The 26,144-nt window shown below is 39.8% G+C and overlaps 2 protein-coding genes across 4 annotated transcripts in view; both read left to right on the top strand.

Annotated features, from left to right (window-relative positions):
- The window catches only part of TBC1D2B (TBC1 domain family member 2B), a 34,394-nt gene extending 28,606 nt beyond the window's left edge, over positions 1 to 5,788 (top strand). Inside the window, exon 13 of the mRNA XM_061999351.1 lies at positions 1,835 to 5,788. Coding sequence (XP_061855335.1) covers positions 1,835 to 2,030 — 196 coding nt within the window. The 3' untranslated portion in view covers positions 2,031 to 5,788. The remainder of the gene's footprint in view (positions 1 to 1,834) is intronic.
- A 4,105-nt stretch (positions 5,789 to 9,893) lies between these two features.
- The window catches only part of DAPK2 (death associated protein kinase 2), a 54,283-nt gene continuing 38,032 nt past the window's right edge, over positions 9,894 to 26,144 (top strand). For all 3 annotated transcript variants that reach the window (XM_061999656.1, XM_061999657.1, XM_061999655.1), the window contains exons 1-3: positions 9,894 to 9,978; positions 15,659 to 15,775; positions 17,160 to 17,257. In XM_061999656.1, coding sequence (XP_061855640.1) covers positions 17,181 to 17,257 — 77 coding nt within the window. In that variant the 5' untranslated portion in view covers positions 9,894 to 9,978; positions 15,659 to 15,775; positions 17,160 to 17,180. The remainder of the gene's footprint in view (positions 9,979 to 15,658; positions 15,776 to 17,159; positions 17,258 to 26,144) is intronic.

Genomic DNA, 26,144 nt, shown 5'->3' with positions numbered 1-26,144 from the left:
AGGCAGAATGTTCCACTACTGATTTTAAATGATAATAGTCTTCATAACAGATGTTGCTTCCTCTGCTGAAATGCCTCCGAAAACCCTTGAGGGGGAGTTTCATGGTGCTTTGTATTTTAGTACTCTCCCCTTTGATTTGAAAAATGTCAGGCCGTTGTTGCACTCAGCTGTTTGTGACCAAAATAAACATTGACCTGATTCCAAATCTGGAAGTGACAAAGAAGTATTTACTTGATTTTGGGAAGAGGGTGCACATATTTTTAACAGAAAAACACTAAAAAAAACCAAACGTGTGGCACTCATAATTAATAAGTAGACTATTTTATGTCTTAATCTAACATGTAGTACCAGTAGTAATACAGCAATATTGGCAGAAACTAAGGATTGCAAATGAAAAACAAGGAGGGAAGAAAAAAAGGAACTTGTTTTGCTCTTGCCTAGTTAGAACAAAATGTTTATATTTAATTGGAACTGTAGATTTGTCTTTCCCTTCCTTTTCCAGTTATGTAACAAAAATGATGTATTGTCTTCTGTCTAAACTTTCTGTTGTTGAAATTACCCTTTTTAGAGATTTCTAATATTGTTGGAAGAATATTGTTGTATTTTGGTTTAACAAAATGAGCTGATCAGCTGACTTTGGCAGATGGTGAGCTCACGTGAGAATAGAATTTGGTGCATCAATGAGATTTACAACACCAATACACTCTGCTGGTCTGTAAATCTGGACTTTTTAGGATTTTAACAAGGCAGAGTGGAAATTGGTAGAGTATTGCCACCTAGGGGAATGTCAATTTGCTTGCGGCAACTGGGAAGGTGTGATTCAAACCACCCAATTTTTTTTATTCTACCAATTTATTACAAGTTTTACAGCATCAGAACTGAAAATTGCAGAAGCATGTAGAATAATGTCTTTCCTAACACAGGCAAAAAGTCATCTAGTTGTAGAGGAAAAAATCAAAAATACTACTTTTCTGGAATTCATGGACACTTGAACAGGTTAGAAAATTGTGTTGCACAATTTCCAATTTTGCACTAAATTTCTAAGTTTAAGCTCTCTAGTGGAAAAAAAGTCTCTACAGACATGTGCATAATTATGTTGTAGGTTCTAGGATGTCATTGTTAGGTTTTTCCACAAATGGAATCTGTGTTCTATAGCATGTTATGCACAGGTAGAGAAGCCATTGGAATATGTTCTGTTTCTTAGTATTTATAAATAAATATTTGTAAATATCAGGAAGTCATTCCTGTTCACTCAAAAATGCAAACCTCAGGAGAGCTTAGCCTTAAATAAACTGTCCAAAACCATTTTCTTAATATTTGGGTTCATCTGATAATGATGTCAAATTCCAATTCCCTTTTTCCTTCAGTAAATAGTTTTTAGATACTAAATCATTGTGTAGTCGATCTGTTAACTCTGTCTTTGCATTGATGAGTCAGATTAGTTTAGTCACAGCAAAACTAATAACTATAGTGTAATGCAACATGATGGAAGAGTGATGTAATTGGATATACCAGGTATTGGGTCTAGCCAATGAAGCTCTAATTGGCCAAGCTTACATCTTCTGATCAGTGCTATCAAGGCTGTAGTAGCTACAACATTATTTGGTGTTGGCAGATGGCTTTGCCAACTGTTGAGTATTTGATAACACTTTATCCTTTGAAATAACTTTAAAATTGAGTGCTTTATATGGCTTTCTTGTAATATTTGTAACATCAGAGACCTGTCAGGTATTTGAAGGAGACCAGAGATATGAACCATGTGCTAAATATTCATATGGATAAAGTTCAAAACTAATTTTAAATGATAGTCTTCTAATGTTGTGTAATCTTACAGGAAACTCACTGGTATTGCTTTTGGAGACCTGAATCCTTTTCCATTACGTCAGATCAGAAACCGGAGGACCTATCACCTGGAGAAAGTGCGTCTTGAACTAACTGAACTAGAAGCCATTCGTGAGGATTTCCTGCGTGAACGAGACACATGTGTAGAAAAAAGAGACCTTATTAGTGATGATGAGGAGGATGGTTGAAACTACTCGACATAAACTTTTCTTTGGGATTATGACCAAAGTGAGTTAACCTCCAAAACACTTTATTGATCCTGTCAAACAGAATGTAAACTAGTTCCTTTGGGGAAATATGCAGGACAAATTTCCAAACCCCAGCACTTTCAGAAATATTGCTTTGTATGGAGGCCAAACACTTCTGTTTACATTTATGTTCGTGAAGTTGTATGTAGAGCACTTAATATCTGTCTTGGTTTAGTCAATCGGCTGGATTGCCAGATGTTTCCCTGCAGTGCACTCTCAGTGCCTGCATGTGAAACAGTAGTGAGAGAAGTCCACGCTCCGTTTTGCTACATTCATTGCCATTCTGTGTTTTTTTTGATGTAATCAGATTTTTTATTTCTAGTGCAGGTTCAACATGGGGAGGACATCACATGTTTTGGTTTCGGGTTGGTTCAATAAATGGCTTTCATCATGTTGTCCTTGAATAAACTAGCCATTCTTGAGGTTACAAACTAGATGAGTATGCAGTGAAGCACAGGAAGTTGTACATTATGTTTACTTTCCTAAAGTGACATGAAATCATGTGACAAGTGACCATGGATCATCAAATGGAACACTTGAATATATATATTTAAAGGTAAAATAAATGCCTATTTGTCATTAAATGTTCAGTGTATACTGAAAAAGTGATATAAAACATGATTTATGCTTTTCTGGGCAACTGTGTCAATAAAGAATCTTGTTAATGCAAAGGAGTTTATAGATTAAATTCTGCTTAGTCAATTTTTACTCAGTTTTTTGATTTATAGTGTTTCAAAAAAGCCACAACAAAAACCCAACTATTACAGAAGAAGAATGGAGCTTGTCACAGGATCACCATGTTTTAGTAGATAACTAGTTGTCTGCCTGTTGAAGGCCTTTTAAAAGAATTTAACTTTATGCTTCTTCCTATTTAGGGCTTAAAGTAAGACAAAGTCTTTGTCTTTAAGAAGAATTACAGCATTGTTGTGCATGAATGTTTAACTGTTGTACAACAGCGGTAGCGATAGGTTTCCTAAAACAGTATTTATCCATCAGTCAAAGGAGCCTAAAGGTCACAGCATGCACACAGAAATTCAGGAATCTTTTCCAGCAGGAAAATATCGTGATCTCCTAATGTGCACAGCTTTTCATGCACATCCTACAAAACAGCTCTAAGGAAACATTTGGAGTGTGTACCTGTAGTATTTCTGACTGTGGAAGTGTGGCCAGAGGTCATTCTTTCTCATTTGATGACTAGGAATACTCTTAAATAGTTCTGAGGATGAGGAAGATTTCTTTCTTGCTGGCTATTCTATGGACTTTTGGAGTGTTCTTTCCTGAGCTGTTGTATCTTTAGATTGTTGGAATTGACCTAAATGTTGGGTCTGGATGGGTCATGATAAAACTAGCATTCAAATACAAGGTAGCAAATCACTCAGCTCTGGGAAAGTGGCTAGTTGGCAAAAACCAAAACTGATGATCAGGAATGGTCAAGTACGTCAGACTTCTACATTGTGTTTTCTTTTGGTTTTCCAAGAACAAGTAGAACTTCTTTATCATGTATACTCATGCAATTGTTTTAGAAAACATAAGTGTGTGCAGGGAGAAATCCTGCCTCTGTTTCACAGCACCTTTTTTTCTCTTTTTAAGAATATATTTGTAACCTCTTTAAATAAGCAATATTATCAGTCAGTCTATCTGGAAGGGAAATATTTCATCAGTGCTGAATGTTGTAAATTCCAGGAGTACTTTTGATATAAAATGTATGCTTCTTACATGAAATATATTTTTTTAATTAGCAAAAAGATCCTTGCCAATGAGGAACATAGGGTGTGATGATCGTAATTTGTGTTATTTGTCTTTCTAAATGTCCACTAATTGTATATTGTAAGCAGTAGTTTGTTTTTTTTTTTTATTCCCTAGTTACTCTTAATTGTGTACTTGAGTTTATTAGGCAGGTTTTTCATATTATTGCATGTACTGTATTTTTTTTTGTTACAATCAGTGTTTGAGTATAAAAACGGGACCAGGTTTTCTAATCTTGTAGTTATGCTGTCTTGGTTTTGAAAGAGCTGGTCTCTAAATCAATCTGTAATGTCCATTTTGTATGTTTGGGGTTTTGTTTTTGTTTAATCTTCTTTTCAAGTGTTAAGTGAAGTCTTTCTAAGCTGGAGATCTTCCTTCCAGTGGCATCAATTGAAATGTTAAGATCAAGAATTTAGAAGTATGTAACTACCCTATTTTTACAAGTCTATTATTTAGTTTTGAGTCTTCACTGTGAATTAGTCCAGTGACTTCAAGAGATGTTTTTGGACTGATTTAATTGAAGGCTTTAAATTGTGAAGATAAAACTAACTTTAGGGCAATTGTTGAGGAAGTTCTCTAGCTGACAAAACATGACCTGCAATGTTACAACACCATTTCTTTTTTACAGTTTTGCCAGCGGTTACATTTTTGTGTGTGTGTGTTGCTGTGTTTCATTATACAAGTTGTTACCCAATTGTACAGTAAAACTAAGTAGCTCTGTTTCTCATACCACTATGTGAATCTAATACCTGAATGTTAGGAAGCTTACAGAAATCATGTTGCCTCTGGTTATTTTGCTAGCTTGTGAATCTGAAATGAGTTGATGCTGTTACATTCAAGTTCCCAATGAGCTGTTGGCTTCATTTTGTTAAGCATCATTACTGATGCCTTAGTTAAAAGGTCAAAAAATGCAGAGGTTGCCTAAGCTCTGACCACTAAAAATCTACATAAAACAACAAGATACACATAGCAGGAAGCAACATTAAGGGAAGCTTGCCTTGCTGTTGTAAATGTCTTTGGGTGACTTAGCATTCTAGTGGTGTTTAATCTGATAACTTTGAAGAGTAATAACTAGGCAGGGACATGAAAGATACACAGGTGGTATTTAATCCATATGAGACCAAGTAAAATACAGTGACTTAGTGGCCTGGAAAAAGCTGAACTGCTTAGATACCAAGTGTTTGTATTTAGGGATAAACTTCTGAAATGGTGCAGCAGGGTTTAACATTCATGCCAGCCACTTAATAAGAAATTACCCTGTCAGTGCAAATAAAGATTTTTCAGACTATTTTTTAACTTCAAAGTCATGCACTTAAGTGCAAAGTATTCCTATGTGTGATTCCCAGTTTGTGATGTAAATCCAACCACTAAGTTGCATCTTGCAGAATATTCCTGTCTTCACACATGTATGCATGGCTTTTCAGTGTGTTAAATGTTCTATTATCTTCTGTTAAATAAGCAAGAAATTGGTGCACTACACCTCTAGATACTAGAACTGCGCAGTATTTCTGCTGTATCTGTACATGTGTACAGGTAGTATTATCATCCAGTGTTATCAGATTGTTTGGTGTTTTGTTATTTTTTTACCAACTGTGTAATCAATAAAAAGGATTTTTGTTGCCCTTCAGTTATCTTCTGTGAGAGATTCTCCCCTTCCTCTCAGTCTTTGTAAACATGGTAAGACATTTCACCAGAAAAGGGAAAGATTTTTTCTTAAGACATCAGGAATGAATGGTCTTAAAATCAACAGAGTTCTATGTTCAGTCATGCTAAAATGGTAAAAGGGAAAATGAATCAATTTCATGACATGATGTAACTGTTTGAGTGAATGATCCCTTAAGTGCCACGTTAGGAATGAGCAGTATGCGGTACAAGAAATTTGAATCACAGAAGTGATGTTATTTTCATAAAGATTGATGTAAATATAAAAATAAATTGTTTATTACTTTACAGTTTGTTCAGAGTTGTTGGGGTGTTTTTTTCACAACAAATGGAAATAACTGCAGGTGCCAGTAGTAAAGATTGGTGGTTTTGTCTGATAATATGATTTGTGTCTTTACAGAGGAACAGTTATGCAAGTTTGGTTTTGAAGCATGAAGATATGAACTGTAGACATGTATGCAGGTGATGCTGACTGGGTAACCTCGTGATTGGTGTCCTTAGTTTCTTGGGAGAGGAGGGTGAGGGAAGGAAGATGAAGTTTGCATGAACGTTCACAGGAAACAGACTTCCTAGGAAACATATATGATATTTCCCAATACTAGAAGCCTTTTTAGTAGGCTTGGGCACTGATGTTCTGATAAAGCCTTTGATAGCCAAGTGCATAATTTCACTTGCTCTGGCCCATGAAATTCTTATCCTGTACACTGAAAATTTAAGTCAAAGGAATAAAGAGAAAAATCTGGGAAGAGAGTACAGAGGGAGCAGTGTCCTCTCTTAGACACTTGGCATATTTAGCTTGAGTAGGTTGTGTTGCCTTGCAGCTGCTGGGGCCGTTAAAGAACAGCTGAGGCTCCTGTTTCCTCCTTCAGCTTGAGCTGGAGACATCTGTGCTCAATGGAATTGCAACAAGGATGCGAGTGTGGCTGATAGGTATAGCAGATACAAGTTGCTGAATACCATATTCCGAATAAATGCGTTACCTTGGAAAGGATAAATGCAGCTCACCTACTGTGAACTGATACCAAATACCTGCAGTATCACCGTGTTCTGGGTACCTCAAGAGACATGCAGAGAACACACTGAAGTCTACTGGTGTTACAGCACGTCAGGGGTTCATTCTGTGGGATTTTCAGAAGTGCTAAACATAGCTTCCTTATCTGCAGCTCCTTGACCTCACTGAAAGCAGACGCCATGTAGTGCTGAAGCTTTAAAAACTCTCACACACATTCACTCAGATAATGCAAAGGAAGGGTGTGCTCTGCCTTGGAAGCTTCCTCCTGGAAAAGAAGGTAAAAGGTTCAATCACAAGTCAGTAGAGTGGTATTTTGATCATGGGAGTATGCTGCAGAAGCCATACTGCTCTCAGTTATACACATCTAACAGTGCTAGTTTTTCAGGGAATGAACCAGAAAGCAAAACGCAGGACTACATACTGAATGTGATATTAAAAACCCAAATAGTTATTAAATAAGAAAACTATCTCTTCTCTACTCTAAATTATCTGGTGTGTTATAAAGAGAGGTAATTTAAACATGCAATACTAGAGTATACCTGGTAAATTAAGAAGAATTGGGCTTTGAGATACTTTTGTGTGACTGTATCCTGCCTACGTTTCAAATGAGCTGTACACAGGTTTTGTGTGTACAAAACTGTTTTTTGCAGTGAGCTGCCTCTAAAACTTCAGGTTGGAGCTAATTAACTGACTTGGTGATGTCTTCAGGCACTGTGATATGTGATTAAACTCTGAAATAAGCTGTTTACCTGTTGTTGTAAATACAGTTGTTGTTTTTCTGGTATTTAAGACTGGGACTCCTTCAGAACATATGTACTTCCTTCTTTGTCACTTCCTAAAGGAGAGTGGTAAATGCATGGTTAGTAAGCACTGCAGTGTTTGCTTGTGCTGCCAGCTTCAAATGCTACTCAGCTTTTCCTTCCTGTTCTTGTCCTGTATGCACATAAGGGTTTTTTCCCTGATGGCCAAACATGTTATAAAGAAGACTTAAGTTTGTGTTTTAAGAGCAGACAACTGAAGAACCATATAAAAGCAATATCTGGCTTGTGCAGAACCTTTATTTTGGCTTGTAAACCCTACAGGCATGGCATCTGGGATGAGAGTCAGTCTAGCCAGGGTCTTTTTGCAGACCTTCCAGGACTGGTCAGCAGATACTAAATTCAAATAGAGTTTGTTCTATGTCTAGAGCTTTCGTGATTTGAAAAGCAGTCGTGGCCTCTCAGGGCAAATGCTGCTGTTTTATCCCCTTCCTTGAAGCCAAGAGCAAACAAAAGAGGTGGCCTCCCTTGTGTAGTCAGAATTTTGTAGGAGGATTGCTGTGACTTTCACATGGTCATATCACGTTGTAAAACTAAAGGTCAAGGAATGAAATATTTTTATTTTCCTCAGAAAGGGTTCTTGCACTGCCCTTTGAAACCTTTACTATTGCTCCCACTTCCCGTCCTCCACTGTGCGCAGTATCAGATGTGGCCACTTTCCTTTTGGAATTGGGAGAGCTGGGTGGAACTCCTGTGCTGTGAACACCACTCCCAGGGCAAGTGAGCAGGGACACAGTTCAGTTCTCTAGACTTGCAGCAAGTCTGAAGCCAAGTTTCTTTTTCACTCTGATAATAAAAAGCACTTCATTTAGGTACTTTAGACACCTTCCTGGTATAAAACGATTTTGAAATTCACCTATCTTTGCAACTTATTGCAATGGAAGCAGCCTGACTATTTATGTATGACAATTTGCCATAACTTTGCATTATATTCACTGCATAGAGAACTGGAAATGAAGGCAGCCTGGCATTTACATTTGATTTCAAAGGTATGAACAATACCACATCATTCCTCATTAACAGGTGTTGGATAATAACTTGCCCAGAACAAAAAAAAAAAGAGATCAAACAGTATTTACTACACTGTCTGCCACATAACAAGGGAGAAAATCTAGTTGTACAAGTTTCAGGAATGTCTTTAAGACGGGAGAGTAAACAGATGAAGGACGTTATTGTTTGTAGCCAATATCTGGTCTAGGGCAACTTGGAAAACAGTGTTGCAAATGTTTGATATAGTAGTGCAAATTAATGCATTTTGAGATCCACAGTCAGGATTGGAAGCCTGCGCTCTTCTTTCTCTTACAATAGTTTCTTGAAACAACAAGGAATTTCACTGGGTAATGTTGAGTTTTGGAACACACAAAACCAGTGTAGGCTTAGATTTAGGCTTGTACAGAATATGGCACAATGCTTCTGCAGATGATGCTTCTCTAATGAATTCACCTTGTTGGCCCTATTTCCTTGGTATTGTTTTCATATATCCTCAATCTACTGAAGCAGAAGAAACCAGGTCCTACCTCTGAGATATTCCCTCATCAACCGGGGAGAGCTATGATGGTCTGGAAGGTTTAGATATGACTAAGCACATATCTACATTTCAAGTGTAGGAATGCAGGGCTGTCACTGGTGGTGATGCCAAGTGGTAACTTGTCCTTTAGGCAGTGCACAGGAAACACATATCAAAATACTATTGCTGAAGCCACATCAGGCAGCTGTTACCTTTATCAATGTGCCCCTTGCTGGAACTTTCTGTTCTCATTGCAGCATAAGTCAGCTTGATCATTGATGAAACAGAGCACAACTCTGTTTCTGAGATTGAGGGCCTTTTGGTTTCTGGAGTAAATAAGGAGTTTGTTTTGTTATATATGATGGCTGCTGAAAACTGAACAAGATCGAGCTCTTCTGTAAATTCGGGACCAGTTGCTACCCAGAAGAGGCAAGGAATGATGGCTGGTAAGCGACCCGTGCCAGGTGCCTGGTGCTGCCCTGATGAATTGCTTATCGGCCGTGCCCGGAGAACAACCCGCGCGGACCCGCACTTGCTGCGGGAGCGCTCCTCTGAGGCAGCCGGCGCGCATCCCTTCCTCCACCGGGGTTAGGGGCGAGGCCAGGGACGCTGCTGCCTTGGGAGCGGCGTGGGATGAGCAGGGCGCCGGCCTCGGGGCACAAGAGAAAGGTGGAGGGCGGTTTTCTGTCTCGTTTCTCCGTTTTCTTTGTGGGAGGTGGATGAGGATCCACCTCTTCCCACAGCGGAGCCCTCGGCTCCCTGTGTTACCGCGCCCCGCGCTGTGGCCGGGAGCGGCGGCGCTCGGACTCCGGGAGGGGGGCGAGCGGGCGCTGCCCCAGTTTGTGCCTCGGGAACCGCGGCGGGGGTCGGGGCGCACCTGCCCGCGCCGCGGAATGGGGTTCCCGCTCCCGGGGCCCTGGGCGCGGCGGTCCGCGAGGGGGCGCGGCGCCGGCCCGCGGCGAGGTGCAGAGCCCCGCGGCCCCTCCCTGCTGCCGTCCGGCCGTCCCTCCCGCCCGGGGGCGGGCGGCGGGCGCAGCCCCGGCGGCCTCTCCGGTGAGCGGCGGCCGGCGCCGCCCCCTCACGGCACGCGCGGTGAGCCGGCCCGGCGGCGACGCGGAGAGCGGCGCCCGAGGGAGGCCGGCGGTAAGTGGGCGCTGACTCCATCAGCCGGCGTCGGTCTCCTCTGCCTCTTTGTCTCTTAGTTTCTGTCTCTCCCTGCGCTACCCGTCGGCTTCAGGGGCGCTTTCATCGCCTCGCCAGGCTAAAGTCGCGCAGCTGTGGAGTCTGTGTGGCTGGGGCAGTCTGCGCGGTGGGGAGTGCTGGGGTCAGCAGCAGGGCGGTGGTTCCTTCCCCACGTCAGTCTGGTGGCTGCGATGCGGGTCTGTCAGACGTGCTTGTGGGGTGGGTTACACTTGATCCTCCCGTCCGCACAGCGCATTTAGTACTGTTTCCACCTTAGGCTGTGTCTGCTAGCTGTCCTGCAGCTGTCGGCTGCAGGAGAAGGCAGCTCCCGGATCATCTCCCCAGCGAGCAGCTGTTATTTATCCCCGAGGAGGTCCCACAAGGGCTGGGGAATGCCATAGTTTCAGAAGTACACCCTTTGGTGTTACACACCACTCAATCTAGTGGTGTTTCTGTCCAAAGCTGTTTGTGACAGTAGGTCCAGGGTTCATACCTCAGCTTACTCATGTCATTCCGTTGTGCAACTCCATCATGTTTATCCATAAGCTGCGATCTGATTTCCTTCAGTTTTGCTTGGGATCCTGTGGGTTTCTAACACTTGCTTCTCTGAGCAGTGAACTAGAGGTTCTGGGGTGACACAGTGCAGTGAGGGCAAGTTTTGTCTGGCCTGCATCCTTTTAGAGGACTGCCAAGAACAAGGTGTGGGTGAGAGGGTGGAAATGCGTGGCAGTTGTTCCTGCTTTGGCTGACCAGTCACCAGCTGCAAAAAGATAAAAATCACTGTGCTCACTTGTCTAATGTGTGGGGAAAAACTCTGACTCTCTAGAGGTGTCTGTTCTGAAGCAATATGTAGGTTTCAGACTTTCTGATGTCCTTTATTTGCTTATGCAAGGAATGCAGATTGTACAGACTAGATCTCACTTTGGGGCAGTGATGTGTCTTATCTTCAGTAATAATCCTGAAGGCGCCTCAGAGACGGGGAGCAGGGCTTTGCGATGCCATGCCAGCGTGCCAGGCATTGTGGGCTTCCCCCTGTGCCCTGTCTGTCGAGGAGTCCACACCAACCTCATCATTCAAGCACGCGAGAGCTTTAGGATCAGTTTCAGCGGGAGGCCTGGCAGTTAGCTGTCTGTTGGAGAGCCGTAAATAGCTGCATTTGGTACGTAGGCTTCAAGTGGAGGCTTGGAAATGCGGTCTTGGGTCATTCACCAAACATGTAATTACTGCAGAGTAAATTTGGAAGGTCAGAAAGGGATCCCTTGAGAGCTTGTGACAGGAGTAGTGATTCTATAATGAGACTGAAGTGCTTGGATGTTGGGTGTGTTTTGTGTCCTTTTTGGGCACATAGGTACTAATAACTGCCTAAGTTTTCTGACAGAAAAAAAGAATTAGGCCGCTGTTTTCTGACAGGAAAATATTTAGGTGAAACTGAAAATAATTTAACTTTTAATTGTGCTTTGATTATGTTTACTTGAAAGCAGAGGGTAAAAATTACTTGGTTTTTGCTATTTGGATTTCTTAGTCTTTTCTAGGACAAAAAAAGAAGAGAAAGAATGGAGTTGAGAAAGTTGATAGAGGAGTACACTCTAATGCTTATAACAATCTGTTTAATTTTAGTATAAGACATCAAAACTAGACGACAACATCACTTGAATTTGTTTGGTGGCTTTGGGTTTTGTTTTGGGCTTTTTTTGCAAAGTACTAATTTTAAACAGTCCAGGTTTGATTCTAAATGGTTTTGGTCACTTTTCAGTATTAAAACCTGACTTATAAGGGAAGTTGCTACTTTGGTCTGTTCTAACGTGTTTTGGATTTTGGCTTAATATAACTATTGTCTTGTAGTATAAAAACATACCACAGGGGATGCTTATAAGTTTGACAAAGGATTTAGTGATTCATCTTATGTCAGGTACTTGAGAATATAAACTTAGTCAGCTTGAATGGTCTTGAAACTGGTCTCTTTAGGGTAGAAGACAGAGTTTACTTCTCATCTCTGTTTTCTGTAATCCTGCTCATGTTCAGTGGTCGGTGGACATTTATGGATTTGACAAGTGTAGACTAGTAATTGATTATGAAGTAATTTGGCAATGACAGACTAAAAACTGTCCTATGCAGGGAAACCTTTTTTAAAAGAGAGAAGTAGGATTTACTTCATTCTTCTTTTAAGGTGGCTTCTGTCACACTATTCAGAAAAGTAGATTTCTTCAGATCAATTTTCTTTATGCACAGCACAAGATGCATTAAAAAGGCCCTTCAATGTTGGAATAAAAGTATCTTTTTTATTGATGTCTTTGTGTTCAAATGTATGTCTTAGGTCAGAATGTGAAATGGTGATGTGGGAAACAGTAAATAAGATCCAGTTTTATGGTATGATAGTTTAGGAATGTGAAGTAATAGATTACACAGGACACATTTCTAGTGCCTGAAACCGAAACCTCAGAGGTCTGTGTTTTGTTTCTGGTTTTGCTACAAGTTTGTTTACATGCATGAAGGAAAATTATTTGCATGGCATAAACAATACTTTGCCTCATTGTGATATTTGGGAGTATATTTGTTCTCTTGTGTAAAGGGGAGTTGGATAGAGGAGTAAAAGGTGAAGTACCATATACTTATGCTTTACATAAATGATATAATATCATTATGGAAACCCCGTAAATAATATGAATACTGAGTAGAAGCTGGCCTTCATATTAAAATGCTCACTGTTAGGAATCCTAGTGCAAAGAGGGTGGTATAAAGAGATGGCTCCAATGTGGGATGGTTGAGGAAAGAACATGGCACGTTCTGTGAAAGAACACAGAAGGTTATCTCCTCTGCAGAGCTTGCTTTGGAGCTGTTAAAGCTCTGGTCTGATCGAAAAAACACTGCAGCAGATTACGTGATCCTTCTGAATTTACTGAATTTTGGTGCAGCACCTAAGTGATTCTCATGGTCCTGGCTCATTGTATTGCGATATTGTTTTGGACCCATGCTCCAGAAGTGTTAGCATAGAGAGAGTATCAGAAAACAAAGCTGATCATTGCTGCTTTCTCAAACGGTGAATATACAACTTCTTTGTTGGAATGAATCAAAGATGAATGACCATCCCTAATTCAATCTGCTTTCCCTGGTCAGTGTAAGGAAATCACCATCTGCCTAGAGAAAAGGATTAAGGCTCTCATTCCTCCATTGATATACTTGTGTTCTGTATCTGCAAATGGAATCCAATGAAAACGTTGTAGGTTAAATCTGTGTATGTGAAATCACCCTAGTTTCTGAAGATCAGAATGTAATATCTAGGAAGGGTTATGTTTATGCTTGTGAACGGCATTTTTATTTCAGATGAATTGTAAATTTGTGAAGGTTATCTTCATTTTCTTATTTGCTAATGACAATTGTCTCAGATTATCAAGTATGTGATTTATTTTGGGCATCTGCTAACTGTGACTATTGGGTGAAAGCCAGTGAGAGTTATCTGCAGAGGTAATGAGAGTGGAAGGCAGTACAAGATAATGTGAAGTGATAGACATGTTCTGACACCAGCATGTCAGAGGTACGATTGGAGAGTCTGAACACTTTGGAACAGTTTTGTGTTCAGTCTTCAAAAACAAGGCTCTTGGCTGATTTGGACACTTGAACAGTTCCTTGGTGTTGAGAATTTTCTGGTTATTTTTTTTAGATAGTATTGCACAGATTCTATGCATCTGCAGATGTAGGTGTGTTCTTTGGAGGATACTGGGAACTGATTGACAAATGAAATTTGTCAATCAAACATAAAGTGGCTATGTTCCGAGAGGTATCTTGGATGGGTTCCCTGTTCTCAAACCAGTGTTTTTAACTTGCTCTTCTGAACCACAAATTCTTGGAACAGAGGTTTTATTTTAGGTTTGTTTGCTTTTGTTAATATTATTTTTAGCTTCATACCTCGGGATTCTGGTGAAGGGAGTAGGCAGTTTGAGAGATTTATAATCTCTGGGCAAGTCTCAGCAGTATGTCTTAATATGTGGGGATTTTCCCATACTTGACTTTTGCATGTGCTCAGAACTTAGTCTTGCAGTTCAGAATAAGCAAAAGCTTTGTGGTTTTTGGCAAGGCTTGGCTTTGTCCTTTGCTTAAGTCTTTGGGTGTTGAACTAGACTTTGCACTAACACTTCAGAAAATCCTACTTTGAACAACTGTAAGTAACTTCATTTGAACTTAACATGGAGCCAATAGCTTAGAGATGTCCTCATTCTTGTAAATGCCAATAAAGCTTTTATTGACTCTAGTTTCAAGCCCTGAGCAATATTATTCAATGAGCTTTCACTGGGATTCTGAAAGGTTGCTTGAGGGATACAATAATTTGCTTATAAAGCAGAATTTGAGTTGTTTATTTTCATTGAGAGAAAGGAGTCCTACGCATGAATGTGGTTTTGGGAAGGGAATTAATGAGCCAAGCAGTGCAACAGTTCACTTGGCTTCATCTTGGAAAAACCCTGGAAATATAGGCAAAGTAAGGATCAGCCAGACAATGGCTGAGAAGGTATGGGGATGGAAAGTGCAAGTGAGACAAACCAACCCATGTTGTGACACATCTATTCCAGGCTCACAAATACAAGTGTGGATTTCTACACTCTACTTTAATAGTGCTGTGGTTATTCTGGTCTTCAGTGTCACAACCTGTGTGGTTTCTATCATTTGCCTTAAGTAGCTGGCAGATAAGAGAGATCGTTGCTAGAGCACAGTTATACAGGAAGGCGTGGGAAGTAAATTTGTCTCCATTGCAGGGTTTTGAAACTGCATGGTTAATGAAAATGCTCTAGGTGTGACAGCCTTTAAGAGAGCCATCACATCTGCAGTGGAGACATTCAGCAAGGCTGCCATTGAGGTCATGATAGCTATTGCTAGGGATACTTTGTATCTCCCTCTCCTCCGTGAGATGCCTGCAGGTGTCTGTCATGAAGTGGAAATAGTAACTTCTGAAGTGTTGACAGAAATGGATATGTCTTGGTAATGTGCCCGATGTGATGTGGTATGACCAACTTGCAATATGCATACTATCCCATGAGGGATGCAGATACACACACCCTTCAAAAAGGAGCACAGGCAGTTTTGATGTATAGCTGAAATATTTCACATAAGCTAATAAAAGTGAAGCTATGAGTCTCCTGAGGAGAAGGAATGGGGTTTGCTGGAATAATGCATGTGCCCTGTATCTTCTCCATCTTGGAGGAAAAAGCTTATGCTGGCTGTGGGCCCCACCTAATGGGTACAGTGTGGAAGAGTGAAGGGAAACGAATGCCCACAAAGTCTCCCTGGATCACCTCGTGCTTCAGAAATGGAAATCCAGAAGGATGTGCTGCACAGAGATGTTAAGTATATTATGAGAGCCATCATGGAATTACAACAACTGCGGCACTGGAGGATGGAAGCAGGTACTGCTTCTGAGCTCTGTGTTGTGTAACTGGTGCTGAGCACCTGACAGAGGGACAACTGATTTTGCTGGTGTTCCTTATTGCTGCTGTGTTTTGAAAGAGTGAATGCTATTGCTAAACTACTATAACTGTAAAAGTTGATCCAGTAGCTCTTCTGCTTGAAATAGAGAAGCCAAGTAATTTTTGTCCTAATGGGTAGGTATATGTAAAAGTGCTAAGAGACTATTTCTGTTCCTTTGAAACAACAGGAGTTGGAACACTTGGAAAAGAACTGAAATGATCCTCAGTATCCCTCTCATGTGTTAGATACCAATGGTTTATAAAAACGGAGGAGGAAAACAAAAGAGCCAGTCCTTTTTTCTGAGGTAAGTGCATGACAAAAGCTGGGTGGATTTTGACAAGCTGTTAGATTTTTACAGTGTTTTCTTGTTTATGGTGTATGCTTTTGTCAGAGAAAAATCTTTAAAAATATGTGCATTTCAACTTGGCAAGAACCTTGCAATTGCTTTTTGATACTTTGTCCTGTTTTTTTCATAAGTCTACTGGTTTATCAAAATAGCTGAATTTTCTTGTGAGATTGAAAAGAGCTCATTTCTAAAGTATCAAAACATGCAGGAGCTGCATAGAAATAGGGGACCTGGAAGTCCTTGGTGCATCTGAAGCCAGCAGCAACTGGGATTCATAAGGAAATGTACAATACATTGAGAAGTGCAAATATGCTGCTCAAACCTGGAGATGTGTGAGAAGAACTATATGGCTTTATGTAGTTAGATTTTATTGTGATGCTAGAGATCTTAGAGCAATTTTACACATTCTGGTCTAAATAGTGGATATTGTTTGGGCCACTGGGGATTCTGCTAGTGTTCATCTACACAGGAAATGCCAAAGATGTCGTAAACCACCCGGGTGGTTATTGTGTTAAAATCCATTCTGTTAACAATTTATGTTGCCCTATGGGTGTTTATATCCTGAGGAACAGTGTAATCTCTGATGATCTTCTCTTCCAAAAGCAGCACAGCATTAATGCACTCCCAGACGCTTAAATGTGCCAATGTGAGGCTTGTCTTTCCAGACCTCACAGAGCTTATCAATGTAAAAGATTGTGTCCAGGAAACATGTCAGTTACACAGAGCAACGGGTGCAACAAATGCTGCTCATGTTTTTCTTATTTGAAGTGTGTAATGTAAGATGAAAGACATTGCACCAAAAACTTTGAAGATAGCATCATAGTACCTTTTTTGCAGCCACGATTCAGATTTCCATTTACTGTCATGTCTATGTGGTTCAGAAGCACTGCCTGACTTGGGAACAAGGAAGCTTTGCCTGGTGGTCTTCTTGGTTCATGGTCTGCCTGCTGATGCTTTAATGAAGAAGTCTGTAATGCTGATTCTCATGCGAGTTCTCTTTAGTGTTATATGGAGGCTTTACTGTGCATGGTTTTGTCAAATTATTAATTGTTTGCCTTATTTCCATCACAATTATATTTCAAGATATGTTCCATGCTTCTGGTTAAATATGTGCTCCGGTACCTCAGTGAGGGACAAGAACCCTCTTCACTTAAAGGCACTCACCTCTTTCCAGATTTGGACCCTCACTGTTTGGCTGAGACTGTAAAGTTAATTATTTTGATTGATCAACAGTATATTTGGCCATGAATGAGCTCCAACAGATCTAAACCAGAAACTTGTTTTGCTGATTCCTTGCCTGTTGGAAGATTGTAATGAATGTCATTCTTTCTTAATGTTCTAGTTACATCATCTTTGTGCATCAATGAAAAGCCCAGGTATGGCTGTGTTCAAGCAACAGAAGGTGGAGGATGTTTATGAAATTGGGGAAGAGCTGGGAAGGTAAGTTTGTTCTGATCACACCACACTATTCTAAAAACTGACATGTGGGAGTGTTTGCCACATCTTAAAACAATGACTCTGCATGATAGCCTAAATTACAGTGTACAAGTATAGAAACACGTCTCTTAACAAAAACTGCACAGTGGAGATATTTCGGTTAAGTGTGCTAACCATTTTTCCTGTGTCTTTCCTTGCAACTGGGTCCTTGCTTTAGACTGATTTCACCTATCCATTCTCTGAACCAGCTAGGAAACAGAAATTCATGGTGTCATTGTCATAGATGCAGTGCTATAATTTGGCTTCTTGTTTTGGACAGTGCATTTGTGTTTTCAGATGGCTTTGGACACTGACAGAACACGTCAGTATTCACATAGTATAAACACTGTGTATTTATTCCTGAAAAGATGTGCCTGTCAAAATTTCAGCTGTATGAGTTAATACCTGTATATAGCTTTTAATCTATGAAGGTGTATCGGCAGGTATTAATTATAGATGGAGTTAATGGGCTATTACCATGCTTAACACACACTTAAACACTCTGCTGGGTTTGTGGGATGGATGACACAGGGATCCCGCAGTTACTCAGCAGCATGCAGTGGACTGGGTGAGGATAGCTGGTTTTCATTCAGTGTCCAACCCTCCAATGATTTTCTCCTTAATATGCAAATAAATTAGGACTGTACACATATTGACTCCTTTCCCAATACCTGGCAGCTGGTTTTGATAATTGACTGTGTATGTGCAATTACCTTTTTATTCAGGGGCCAATAGTTACATTAAAACACTTCAGTTGAAGCTGTTTCCCTGCCAAATCTGCCATTTCCAGCCGTTTAATCTTTAGAATTGTTGAGAAGATTTCTTTTGGGGAATAGAGTTTATTGGGGTATATTTTCATTCCCTTCTCTATCAGGAAAGCCTCAACTACTAAACTTTCTCCAAATGCTTAGTTTTGAGTATTGACTGGTCCTGAGAACATTAACCTGAAAGTGAAAATCCAACAATAGTGAGCAGTAAAGAAATTCAGTGTGTATGTGCAGGGTGTAAAAGGTGTGCTTTTTTTAACCTAGGAGGCCCTATGTGCTGTAACAGACAAACTGCTAAAATGACAAACTGGGAACTGAGTAGCGTATTTTTACATTGATTCCTAAATTGAATTTGAAATGTAGCGTTTTTTTGAGATAAGTCTCACTCTCCTCTTCAAACTGATGGTTATTAGGCCTTTTGAATCAAGAAGCATAGTCAAACAAACTGATGAAGGCCAGCCATTGCTGTTTGAATTTGCCTGAGACCTCAGGCTGCTAAAGGCTCCTCCTTTTTTGTCTGGGTGTGATGGACATGTGACTTGTCCCAGCGTTACACCATGTGGTACTCACTACTATGGAGTGATGGGTTGGGTTTAGAGGAGACAACACTCAGACATAGAAAGTGAAGTTGTTGCCTTTTTAAATGTGTGTACTCTCTGCAGGGAAGATCTTTTTCTAGATTAGCTATAAGGAGCAGGTGTATACATGAGGAGATAGTATTCTCATGTGACAAACTGGTATTAAACATTCGCTACAAAACCATGTTCTAGATCCAAGCAATTTACTTGCAATACTTCTTGCAGGTGAGAAATCCAAGTCTACTTGGTACTGAGGTCTGTAGGCAAAAATGTTCACTGAAAGACCTGAAGAAAGTAGCCAAATTTTAACAAGCAGACCTCTGCTGCTTGTTACAACTTTTTAAGGAAAGCCCTGTAATTGTAAATTGTGAGAGGGCAGCAAGATTGGAATTAGCTCTCTTACTCTGAATGCATTCAAATTGTATACTTTACACATGATCATGAATATAGTGCCATAATGTCTTTGTCAGTGTACTTTCACTTACAGATTTTTCGAGGAACTCTACAGATCTCTTGTTTCAACTGTGTGGAGTGTCATTGGAACACAGGAATCTTTTTCAGTGCTGTCTGATGTCCTTAGAACCTGTAAATGCCTTTTATTGGTTCAGTAGGTTTGCATCATGCTATTAGTTGCTGACAGGCACAGACAGATTAAAAGATTAATTTATTATAATTCTGGCAACAGAAGTCACCTATAAAACAAAGGTTTTCAAACAGCATCTGTGAAGAGTCAGTCCCATTCCCCCGAGTTTGTGATTTCTTAGGAGCAAAAGTAGTCACTAATACAGGCCTAATGCTTGTTCTAGCTCAAATCCAGTCAAATGTTACAATACAGGATCTCACTGACAGAGCCAGCACTTCTTTGTCTGAAAGTATTTGCATAACATTTAGGAAAGGAGGCTCCTATTATATACTGCAAATGCTTCTTCAAAAGGCTTAGATACATCTGTTCTGGTGAAATTAGACCCTTCTTGTTATTGTATGGTGTTGAAGGTGGCTACAGCAAAGGCTCTTCAGATCCAGCTTTAGAAAACCCTGCAAATGATGCATTTCTGGACTCCTCTACCAGGTCATTTTCAGAAACACTGCTGAGCTACAAGCAATTCAAATGTGCTGGAAACACAGTTGTCTCCTGTGCCAAGGCAGTGGGGTGAGAGAAAACTCTTTGCAGAAAGGGGGAGCAGGTTTTCCATAGCTGCAGCTGTGTGCTGTAACTAGCTGCCTAGCTCCAACTTTCTCTTAGTCTTTCAAATATTAATCTTAGGTTTACACCTCTGTTGCTCAACTTCTCCAAAAGGTGCATACAGGGAACCACAAGTCAGGCATGTGGCACTAGAGAAAATAAATTGCTGTTGGCTTGTTTTTGCTCTAGTTGCTGTATTTGAGTGTTCTAGCAGCTATCTTAGTGTGGCCTATGCTGAATGAGTGCAATACTCTATCATTGTGTATTTATATTTGAAGTTACTTCCTGCAAGATAATATCAGTCACTTTGTAAGTGTGAAGTCTTTGGGGACTGATGTTCTTAAGCAAAAGCTGAAAGGGAGCCTAAAAAGAGGAGGAGCCTCTACAGTGAATTCAGCAATGTCAACATTTTAAAACTTAAAAAAACCCTCTGACCTTTTGAGAACTATAATACAGGTTATTGCTAGAATATGGAAATAATTTTTTCTTTTTCAGAACTTATGACAGGAGAAGGGGAGAATATAGAAAACTTTACTGAAGATAACTACATTACTGGGAGATATATTAAAAAAGTTCTCAGCTATACTAGTTAGTCTGGAAGTCTAGAAGAGCTGGAATGCAATACTGTATGAAGTGTGTATATAGATATATATAAAGTGTATGTGTATATATAAAAAATATGTATAAAGTGTGTGTATATACAAAGTGTGTGTGTACATATATATATGTATATGTGCACACACAGAGACATATATATATGTATATGTCTCTAAAGTGCCTGCAGAGGTATTAGAAGGTTCTCTTCTCTGTCTCCATCTCCCAAGGGCATAGACTGTGTGATTTGGGTATACTTTATACAATCCTTCCAGGCATTTAATACTGCCACTCTTTGAAGGCATCAGACTTTCTGACAGATTCAGTTTCTTTCTGTGTCTGAGCTGTAGATCAAAAATAGGTAGTTTAAAAAATTATTTACCGCAGAATGATTTCAAAATATATCCCTCCTCAAATACAAGTTTATGTTGCTTAATGCCACTTTTATTCACGTAATGACAAACTGCATTTTTTACCATGGATTTTAATAAACTTTGTAAGAAACCTATCAATAGTTTTGCCTGTTTGGAGGAGGATCCTGATGTAAGCCATTTGCAGGAATGTTTACAGCAGATCACTCTAATGGCATGCCAAGGCAATGGAAATGCTTCTTGAAAAATGTAGGGAAGTGAAGGCTAACTTGCCTTTTTGGGCATATGCAGCAGGCAAAATAACTGCTGTTTTTTGAGAGAAGGAAGGTAGCAGCAAGAGACACCCAAGAATGACAACTCTTAAATTGAAGCCAAAGCAGGCCCAGATAAGGAAAAACTGTCCCACTAGTGGTATAGTTCCTAGGAAAGTGGCAGCAATTAAGCTCACTGGAGAGCCTTTTAATAAAATCTTTCAGTACATGGGATTTGTATGGGTGGTTCTGTCTAGCTGGACAAAAGATGTTCTTGTACATACCTGTAGGAGCCTTTTCCAGTTGTATTAGCAAACAGTGGCAGTGGTGGTAGGTGCACAAAGTGCTAGAATTTCAGAGATGCGCAGTGTAATTTATAAAAGGTTGTACCATAGAGTCATTAATCTATTACTTAATTGTGTTGCCAGCCAGGCTGTAGAGAGCTGTTGATATTAGTGCCATCTGGGCAGTGTCACTCTTACATGTCAAGTCTGGGCTGAGGGTAGGAAGTGTCATGGAGCTTGTCTGGAAGTGTTTTATGACAGTGCCCATTGAGAAAGTGTGTTCCTGCAGGGTGGTGTGAGAATGTCTCCACAGTGTCCTGAGACAGTGTCCTGCTCACCTCAGCTTAGCTCTCTGCAACATACAAGGACTTAGATTATGCATAACAGAGGTAAACCTTGCAGTGATGTTTCTGGGTGAGGAGGTCTCCCCCTTTCCTTTGTTATTGTCTTTTTACTGTTGGGAAGGGGTTCTGCTTCCATCTACAACGTGTGCGAGCCTTACCACCTGCCATTCCAATTTCTTGCCTGTCTCTGACCAGGAACTATTGCTTATCTCTACCCATAACTTCTTCCAGATTTTGTCTGGTTCTGCCATGTGTTCTGCAGAGGTAGGTCTTACATGGATATAAATACCCATAGTCTGATGAACTATATTCACAGGAAATCCAAGCTAATTTTTTTTGTATGCACGAGGAATAGGAAAAGCATTTTATTCACTGGCTAGTTTTAAATCCTCTCAGTTGAGAAACACAGATAGTTTCTGGCTAATACAGCACAGTGTTCACTGAACAAGGCAGGTAGTCATGACTTTAAAATTGCAAGAGCTTTTTTTCTGACAAGAGAAACAAGCAGGGCTTGCTGAAGTTGAGGAAACTAGAGTATTAAGATGGCTGTTTTCTGTGGGCTCCTGTCCCTAAAAGGTTCCTAGAAGCCTGGAACACAAAAGATGAGCTAAATATGAATGGATTTGGCTTAGACTGTGGGAAATAGTTTTACAGCCAGGCTGTGACTTTTTAATGCATGTTAGGATGGTCTGTATTTCACTTTGAGAAATATTCTGCTGGGTGTGTTTAAATACTACTGCATGAGGTAGTTTCCTCCTGCTTCTTGTTTGGTTTTTTTAATAGCAGTTTCATGATTTAAGCCAAGCTAAATCCTTCACCAATGGCCTGTCATGCTTTCTGTAGTCCACCCTCTCCAGCCATGAGGTCCTACCTTGTCCCTGCCTTGTGTGTGGAGAATAAGCTCTGCTCACTGAGACAGGGGAAACATTTTTTTCTGAGTGAAGCTTAAAAAGGGCAGCAGATGCAACATTTTGCCAGTGGTAGTGGGACCTTGGGGCCTGGCACATAATTGCTGTTCTGACAGAGTAATTAGTAAATGTTTATTTATGTAATGAAAACAAAAAGCAGAGATAACTGAGGTATTCTTTGTAGGGGAGGAACTTGGAAATGGATGATAAAAAGTCATGTCATCCAGCTAGGTGGACTCCCTGGTAAACAGAGGGGTGTGACTGCAGCTAGGAAATTTACCTTTAACACCCATCGCACAGTGTGTTCCTACCAGGAATGTTTTACCTTTCTATAGAAATTGCTCAGTATTTGGCTTTCTCAGACATGAACATTAACTCTATTCTTAGTTCAATTTGTAATCTGAATTAATTCTTTACATTTGGAAGACTAACCTTGGATTATTTTTTTCCTATAACACACACAAAGTCTTTGCTTTTGATTTTTGAAGTTTCATTATTGAACACTTAACAGCACCTTTGTTACTGGTTTTATTACAAAAATCTATGCCATGTGTTTGATATATTCAGTCTTTTGTTGAAACAATTTTGGCAACTGGTCCATGGTCACTATCACTGTGATTGTAATTGGCTGTCTGATACAGTCAGTGTTTTGGGATTTATTTTTTTTGTTCCTTTTAGCAGAGTGAGAGATCTTAGCTTTTTTTTTTTAAACAGATTGCCCTGGTAGTTTTCAGCTGTTTCCAGTTGATCTGTTACAGGGAATGCAGAGAAAATAGGAGTTTTTGTTTGTTCTTTTCCTGATAACCTACAAGAACTGAAAGGAACTGGTCTTGGTTGTGTCGAATTGGCCTTAGCCTTATTTAGTAACCAACTCATGCATATGTTTCAAGCGAATTCCTTATTACAATCACTTGTCTTGATGGTGGATGTGGTCACAGTGTATCTTCTCATACCATATCTAGTTTTGTAAGTATAATTAGAGCTGAGCAACCCCTGTGGGTAGTGCTCAGAAAGCTCGGTGTTTTTAACCACTAAATATTAAGCCTAACTCTAATCTTTACTTCACCACTTCTTTTTCCATTTGGCATGGCAGTAGAAAGCAGATGGAAATTTGAACAGCTAAGAAAGTAGACTCTGTATGGTAATTAATTCTGTGCTTTTGAAATGAAAAATGTTATTTATGAGTACAAATATACATAAAATGAACATAGTGCAGCTCATCACTGGACTAATAATGATAAAGCATTGGACAACTTGTTAGCATGTTATGTAAAATAGGGCTTGCAGAGTCTTGTCTGATGATCAAGCTTAATTGAGCTCAGGTGACGTCTATTAATCATTGTTAAAACTCTACATCAGTGGTTTTGAACCAGAGTGAAAACCTGTTGTGATATAGCTGAGCATGATACTTCAGTGACTAGACTGAAGCTAGGCTTGTTCCATCTAGTGCCAGCATGTTTGGGTTGGAGTCACTGGCCTGTTTTGGGCAGCCTGTAGTTCAGATTGACTTAAATAATTCACCTTAAGTGAGTGATTGTGTATTGTAAAGCCAGGATGTCTAATTTTTGCTTAGGACAGAATCTACAGCTTCTGTGAAAGTGTTGTTGAAAATGCCAGCATGATTTCCACCTGTTTCATGTATGGGGAAGGAGAAAAATCCTTTAACTATTTAACCACAATACTGCTACACTCTTATAATTTTTCTGCTCACAAGTGTATGGCATTCAGTCCATACCTAGCTGGATTTGGACCTTTAAACACAAAGGTACAGTGTCCTAACCTTCTGCATGCATATTACGTATGCACTGGTGTTGCTCCATGTAGCAGAAGGAACAGCTTATCAAGTCAGCTATTCCTGCTGAGCATGAGTCAGCTTTGACCTTACCTAGGTGTCTGGACTCTGTTCACTACCACTCCAAGGGCTGATATTCAATCTAAAAGCTAAGTGCAATAAGTGGGGAATTTTTTTTTAATTGTGTGCATTATATTCTTGAGCTTCAGATTACATAAAATGCATGCCAGGCAGTCTGTCAGGAACTTGCCAGAATACTGGGCTTGTGCTATATCGCTGCAGACTCTGCTCCTCCAACCGCAGGAGCTGATAAGGGCCCCATTGCTTGTCGCTGTGCGATTGGGAAGTTTCCAAAAACATTTAACAGCTTCAGGAGATGCTGATGATGATTCAGTAGCTGTCCCAGTTTCTTGTAACTCAGGGCTAATGACCAAAAATGGCATTTAAAGCATTAATTGGCTGTAATGCAGATAACATGTTACTTTACCGATAGTCTATAATAATTCATAGCATTGTTCAGAAACATTAGATTTAATAAATCTTGCTCTGAATCTCAGATGGTTTTTTTGCTCATTACTTGTTCCAATAAACCAGATTGTTCTATCTGAGTCCATATTCCTCTAGTGTTCTGGCTCTTGTCTGGCAGTGGACATAGAGTTTATCTTTGAGTCAGGACATGTTGCTTATCTTTGCATAAGCTGTAAAGAGATGTGGGTGAAAGGTTCTAGAAGGTGACATTATCAGAGACAACAAAATGTCAACATGTGTTCTGTATTTCCCTGTCATGAATATTGAAACTTCTCCTGTTAAGTCACTGTATTCAAGAGTACTATGCCAGCAGTTAGTAAAAACACGAGTTGTGAGTGAAAATGGCAGTGTGTTTTAAAATGGGAGCTGATTTTTTTTTCTTTCTATCTGAAATATTACATCTCATTAGGTTTAGAAACTAGCATATTGTTAGAGTAGTGATATTGTGATACTTCTCTCTGTGGTGGTGTGGTCAGAAGTCACCTTGACCCTGCCTGGGCACTTAGCAAGCCCAAAATGAAATCATGTTGTTTCTCATGTCATTAAAACTTTCTTCCAGTCTGTATCACAGGACTGTGGTAAATTAGTGATCTTTCTATGATAATCTTGTGTGAAAGGCTCAAAAGAGAGACGTAGTGTATTGTGAATTGCATTTACTTCTGTATCTTTTACACGTGAAGAATTTGTCAACTTTTTAGTAGCCTAGAAAAATCCCTGTTAAATACTCAATTAAGAGAAATTTTAGATCATTGTGTCGTATTCTGGCATCTGCCCCAGTTTAAGTTCTGTGAGTTGTTTTAGGAGAAGTTAGTCGCTTTACATTCTGTTGGGGGAAAAAAAAAAACCCAACCAAACAAACCAAAACTCACTATTTGCAGCTTAAACAGGAAGTGCAGTGACATTTGTGATAATTTTATTTTTAAAGCTCCTTGTGAACTTACAAGAGGTGCCAGCAGAGTATTTAACAGGCTAAGGTTTGGGCTTTTTTAGGTTCGTTCTGTAAAGTGTTACAGAAATAGCAAGATACTTTCCCTTCAGTGATCTTGCCATACTAGAATTTCTTTTTTTGTTGTTTAAGCTGTCATACTCTAGTTTCTTTAAAGATGTTATGCTGTTGAACATACTCTTTACTCGCTGCTTAGATGAAGTTCCTGTTGTACCAAATCCTGATTTAGTCTACAAAAAAAAAAGCCTATAAAAATAAACATACTCAAAATATTGCTATGCTATATTGCTGTAGTCCATTTACAA

This window comes from Colius striatus, chromosome 7 (assembly GCF_028858725.1).
Source record: "Colius striatus isolate bColStr4 chromosome 7, bColStr4.1.hap1, whole genome shotgun sequence".
Classification (NCBI taxonomy): Eukaryota; Metazoa; Chordata; class Aves; order Coliiformes; family Coliidae; genus Colius; species Colius striatus.
The sequence above is the reverse complement of the archived record's forward strand: the minus strand, read 5'-3'. Positions and strand labels throughout refer to the sequence as shown.